Here is a 6228-nt window from a genome sequence, read left to right as displayed (position 1 = left end):
GGAGAAAACTGGGAACAGCCACCTTTGCAATAAACCAGCTTCCAACTCCAGCTTCCAAAAACACTTGTTCAGTTTAATGTTTTACCAATTTATTAAATGTCAACTTCCCTCTTCCCCCTCCCACGCACATGTGCATTGACAGTTTTACAATTTTCTGTGACCAAGAAAATCTACCCCAAAACGTAGAAAAGCCCCCAGCAACCCAAGGATTAAAAAAAAAAAAACAACCCAAAAACCCAACTCTTTTTCTCCACCTTGGTTTATACAAGATGGAAATAACTTTCTGGCCAGCTTTTATATAACTCTACATTTAGGGTTTTTTCAACTGAAGCCAAGAGAGCTCTCCTTGCCATTCTTGAAGTCACAGCTATTTCCCCTTGAGTAACTACCTGCAGCTCTCCTTGCCACCATCCACTGGCATTTTTCTTCAGAATAAGTATTAGCTGTCCTGGAGCAAGACTAAGCTGTTCAGTTCCTGACGCAGTATAGGCAGTAGTAACCTGAGCAATTTCTGAAAAGAAAACATATTAAATTGCATTTGTTATTTTTGCATTGCAGTAAGAGCTAGATACACAGAAATATCCTGGTATGTATCATGCAGCTAAGAACAACGGCCACTAAAACACTGTCATGAACAGAAATGCTCAGAGTTACTCAAGAAACAGTCTTAGATGTTAGAAAGTTATCACACACTTACCCGGTTTCTTATTTATTGTTCCAGTTTTGCCAGCATAACTAGAAGCCTACAAAGACACAATAACCAGTTTTTAATATGCAGTAAAACCAGCAGAGTTTACACTAAAAGCACATGGAGATTTTAATTTTGAGCCTGGATTTAACAACACACTATCCTGTATGAAGAGAGACAGGGTGACACTGACTAGAGCACTGATTTAGCACTCAAGCTACTGAGGATTTTCTTCTCTGTCAAGTACATTAATATCTGCTTAAAATCACTACCCAAGAACTATGTATCAATGGAACAAAACTGAGAGAAAATACTGTGTGTTAATTCTCTGAGTATGAACTCACTTCTGGATCCTTTGGCCTGACATAATTGGAGGGGAAGATTCCAGTTCTGCTGTCAATGCTCCCAGTCCACCATTCCCCTTCCTTCTGGGTCACTAGGATTTCCTCACCCTCCGTGAAAGTCAAGTCACCAGGCTCAGAGCTTGAATACGAATAGAGTGCAACATACTCTGTGCAAACAGCACACAAAGAAGGAGACAGGGGATTCAGACAGGGGAATAAAGTGCATCAGAAGCAAATAAAGAGATATCATCATTCATCAGTGTGTTCATAACACGGATCATGTCTCCACAAGTCTGTGAATTGACATATCTAGTTGCTTAACTGCAACACCATCTCACCCCATGCTTACAACAACACAACTTTGAAATAAAAGCACAGGTGCCATTAAAATGCAGTCAGGGAAGCACAGAGATACACTAGATTGAAAGGCTTAGAAAGTGCTTCCCACAAATTTTTCTCCAGTGATATTTTTCTCTATTCCTTACTGATTACAAGAGAATGAACCACACTCAGAAGAGTGAAAATCCATTCTCATGTCTCTGCAGTACAGCATAACACAGCAGAGAACAGCAGGAAAAGAACTTGGCTTATAGGTATGAGACATATTTAAGGTTTCATAAATAAATTCATGCATAAGCAAAAGTCTTAAAGCACCAACCCAAACCCCAGACCTGTGCTCAACCCTAATCAGTTAAGTTCACTTAAGTTCCTATTTAGAAGTCTCATATCAGTAGCATAACATCTGCACTGTGTCTTTTGGAAAGCACTAAAAGGGCCACTCAGAATCTCATCACAAATTTAAGTTTGCTCATGTGACATTAAGCAGAAAGAGACTGTAGCATTAAGTACCATATTTCATGCTGTCTTACCCTCTCCTGCTGTGTAACACTGTGTATTAGGCCTTTTGTTTACAGTTCCATAAATAGCTTCTGGTCTGCAGAGAGAAGGAAAAAAAAAAAAAGGTTTGTGTAACTGAAAGGTTGATCAAGGATGAATCTCTCAATTAGGATGAGACTAAGTTCACTTTGGTTGTCTCAGAGTTGGCATTGCCTCTGAATTAACTGCAAAGACTTCCCTGAATGTCAAACAGCATCAGATATTACTGATATTTAATACATTAATGGCATGCAAAAGCACACCAATTTAAAAAACAAAAAAAGTCATGGGATGAAAAACAAGAAGATACATTTGCAAACTACGTTATCCAAATCAGGTAAATTAAAGACTTTAACTAAACTCTCTTATTCTAAAGAATTTCTAAGAACTCCTATCATAATGCATGAAAAGAGTAATTCAAACACAATGGTGCCAGCAGCAACCAGACTTTGGATTATTACCTGAACAGCTACCTTGCAGTATTAAAACAGACATAATGATCTTTTAGAGTAAAGACAAAAACACTACTTCTGCCTCATGAGCTTACAACTAATTGTAGGTCACTTTAAAATTGTCACCTTCAGAGGCAGAATGCAACTGCACTGCAAGGGAGCTGGTAATGAACAAACCAAGTCTGGCACTTGAATAATCAAACACCACTGTTTTTTTCACAGCACTCAGCCTAGCAAGACTGTCTATTTACACAGCAGGGCGCACAGTGTTACTTGGATTGCCAGAATGTAATAATAAAAGCCTAAAATGACATGGTGTTAATTGTAAACAATATTTATATTCTGCACACTAGAGCACTGCAAGAATTTTGTACTCTAAATCACCTCTTTTTATAAACTGTTGAATAAAACAACATAACAGTCATACTTACTCCTCCTTCTTGATCTCACTCCCAGGTAAGAGCTTGACATACGACTTTGGAAACCAACCCCTTTCTCCATGTACCTCCCCGAACCACCAGTTCTCCTGCTGCTCCAGGACAGTAATGATATCATTCTTTGAAAAATTCAAGTGGTTATCTTTTTTTGCAGTCCAAGAGCAAAGTGCTTGTGCTTTTAGGTTCTCAACAGGCTGTCCCTGAAAGACAGAAGTGGAGATGAGGATTGACCACCCTATCCAAAACTGCTGCAGGTGTTAAAAACAAACATTGATGTATCTTTTATTGAAGTTTAAGCACCTTCATTCCTAAGTGACAGCTGATTTTTGTTTTTATATTGATGTATGCATGCAACTCAGTTTCTTATTTGTTAAAAATACCTTCTGTGTCTAATTACAGGTGAGAATGATCTTTGAATTATGAAAAAAATCTTGCTCAGTGGTCCCTAGAAACATACAAAACTATGTCAATGCACACTACTGGAGCATTCCAAGGAGCTTCTTTCTCCTCTAGCCTGTCCAGTGCACTCAGCATTAGCAAACGTGTGTTGTTTTGCTTTTTCTTTAAATCATTAACAAATACAGCAAGTTCCCCACTCTCACACAATGTACCTGTCCATGAATGGGTGACACAGATCCAGGGGACACAGTGCGAGTAAAAGCTGATTTCTGTTGCCAGGCTGTATTAACGTTCAGGCTAGAAAAAGGGATGTTTTGGTAATCAGATTCTTCTGCAGATTTACTTGGTGAAAGTGGTCTGCAAATTGAAAACAGGCATATTTACCAGATTACAATTCTTATTTTAAAAGTCCCTCAAGCAGAGTAACTTTAACATCTATAAAACAGATATATACAACTCAAACTAGACTATCAAATACTTTACATTTTCAAGCTAAAACTTTTAAGTATGTTCTTCAGTAAGTTTTCCGCCTTTATATTTTAAAAACAAACACCAAGTGAAACTATATAGCACATTATGTGCTAGCTAAATTTAGAAAAAGCAATTTTAACACAAACATAACAAAAACTCACTCTGAAGCAGCTGAGGTAGTAGATAAAGATACTGCAGGAGGAAGTAAGGCTTTCTTAGGAGATAAAACTTTTTCTCCTTCTGGTATTTTTTCTACATAATTGCATGGAAACCAACCAAAATGTCCTTGAAAACTCCCATAAAGCCAACCAGGTTCTCCCACAGTTTTTTCATCAACCTACGGACAGGAGGATAAATACAAAGAAAACAGAATTAGCAGCAAGAGACAAACAGGGTACCTGGGGTGTCAGCACCTGCTGGCACTCTGAACAGTGTGCAGTGCTCACAAGAGGATCATCATTTTCATTTCCTTCCCTTTCACAAGTGAGCTGATTTTCCCTGTTCCTGAAATAGGGTGATGATGCAACTGCACTGGTTCCAGACACAGGTAGAGACAGGCCTCAGAGACACTGTACTCCTTCATACGGGTCCCAGACATGCACATAGGGATATGGAGCCACTCTGGCTTGCCAAAAATTACAGTGAATTGTGTTGCATTTTGCTGAATGTGCAAAGAGAGACAGCAGCTGCCGAGCCCAGCAGAGCAGGAAACAACTGCTGCCGTTCTGCTTACAGATATAAATTAACTGTGTCAGCTGACTGCAGCCAAAACACATCCAAAAATTCTGTTATTTACTATATGATTAAGTACAGAGCATCCTTAAACATTCACAGCAATATTGAAGCCTCCATTATGCTGCAAATTAGTCAAAATTGGCTAAAAAATTAGTAGCTCCTCACATACTACCAACTAGTTAGCTTAGCTGAGGCTTGGGGTAGAAGAGGAGGAGGACGTGGCAGCTGTTAGCTTATTTCAGTAGTTAAATGGTACAATTATAGCTAAGAAGGAAGTCAAAGCAAAACCTACTTCTCTTGTTCCCTCTTCCATGCTTCATTGGTAAGAAAATGCAAATAAATGACTTAACACTGTCAAACTGAAAGCTAATACTTAAATATTTCACACCACATAGCTTCGTGAATTCTCCCTTATCACCTACCTATATCACTTATAGTCTGAATGAGGAGGAACCATACACACTTATACATTAGGAATTGCATTACCATGGCTGAAAATCACTTTCCACACATTCACCTGAAGGCACAGGCTTTCAAAAACATGTATGCTGACAAATGATAGAACTATATGCAATAACACAGATTTCAACTGAAATGCCAGAAGACGTTTCCAAGCTTATGGTCCTGCTGTAATATTATAGACAGCAAGTTCAGCTGAATCCAAAAAAGTGCTGGAAAGGATGGACATGGAATAAATTACTATAGATATCTGCCTGAAGGAGGATTTATAAAGGACCAGTCAGCAAGAGATGACAGAACGGTTTGGTTGGCAGGACCATAAGATCACCTAGTTCCAAACCCCCTGCCATGAGCAGGAACACCTTCCACTAGACCAGGTTGCTCAGGAAGACAGAAATCTATGTTAACAATGCATTAGAAAACAATATTAAGATTCAGAAGGAACTTTCACATCTACTTGTTAAATAACTAGTTTGTTTTTAATTCAAATGCCATTAATCAATAACTCATTCCTCTATTTACTACGCTCATATTTCAAGCAGACACTTAAGAGGCCAACTTGTACATCTTCAATGACCTGCAACAACTACGTCATTTCTGACCTACTAATTTCTGAAAGTTTATGTTAACATTCACTACTGTTATTTTTAAAGAGATTCTCAACATCTCTAGGATGTGTAAGATTCAGAGAAATATTTTGGTTGAACTAATCCTAATTTCACCTGTTTTTTTTTAAAAAAAGCAGCAATCCAATTTAAACTTTGAGTAAACCTTAAAATATGTCACTGTAATGCTTCTGACCCTTAGGGCCTTGTGTGAGTGAATGGCAAATCTCACCTGAATTACATCCCCAGTATTGAAGCTCATCTCATCATGATTCCTTGCTTCAAATGGATACAAAGCTCTGTAATTCACCAAGGCAACAGAATTCCTTGACTCTGTGACACTAACTGCATTGCCTGGAGGGATAAGAAAACCGGTTACCATTTTGATACAGATGAAAAACATGCACTAAGTTGGAGCCCAAACATTCTAAGCAACTGATATGAATATAAGAAGAGAACAGTTCTGGCCCCAGACAAGCCCATCAGCTGCAGCAGGCCAATGGGATGCACACAGTGCAGGAACTGAGCATGCCACTCATGGCAATGTAACACAAGAAATAAAATTCATTGACTTCTGAAGCAAAAAAAATAAATCATATAAGCATAGAATGGTTTGTGTTGGAAGGGACCTTAAAGATCATGTAGTTCCAATGCCCTGCCATGGGCAGCAAACCTTGCATTAGACACTCTTAAAGATAATTCTTTATCTTCTCATCTCTCCTTGCCATGCTGCTCTGGCTAAGCGAGTGCTTTAATAGAGTC

The 6228-nt window shown here is 38.6% G+C and overlaps 1 protein-coding gene across 1 annotated transcript in view; it reads right to left on the bottom strand.

Moving 5' to 3' along the window:
• Positions 1-5820, bottom strand: part of ITSN2 (intersectin 2) — a gene marked incomplete at its 5' end in the record, with an annotated part of 29630 nt that extends 23810 nt beyond the window's left edge. The window contains 8 exons of the mRNA XM_009074096.1: positions 390-511; positions 698-743; positions 1033-1199; positions 1902-1966; positions 2792-2997; positions 3409-3553; positions 3829-4004; positions 5699-5820. Coding sequence (XP_009072344.1) covers positions 390-511; positions 698-743; positions 1033-1199; positions 1902-1966; positions 2792-2997; positions 3409-3553; positions 3829-4004; positions 5699-5820 — 1049 coding nt within the window. The remainder of the gene's footprint in view (positions 1-389; positions 512-697; positions 744-1032; positions 1200-1901; positions 1967-2791; positions 2998-3408; positions 3554-3828; positions 4005-5698) is intronic.
• Between the last annotated feature and the right edge of the window lie 408 nt (positions 5821-6228).

The sequence above is a fragment of the Acanthisitta chloris genome, unplaced genomic scaffold (assembly GCF_000695815.1).
Source record: "Acanthisitta chloris isolate BGI_N310 unplaced genomic scaffold, ASM69581v1 scaffold28384, whole genome shotgun sequence".
Taxonomy (NCBI): Eukaryota; Metazoa; Chordata; class Aves; order Passeriformes; family Acanthisittidae; genus Acanthisitta; species Acanthisitta chloris.
Note: the sequence above shows the minus strand (reverse complement) of the source record. Positions and strands in the feature narration are given on the sequence as shown.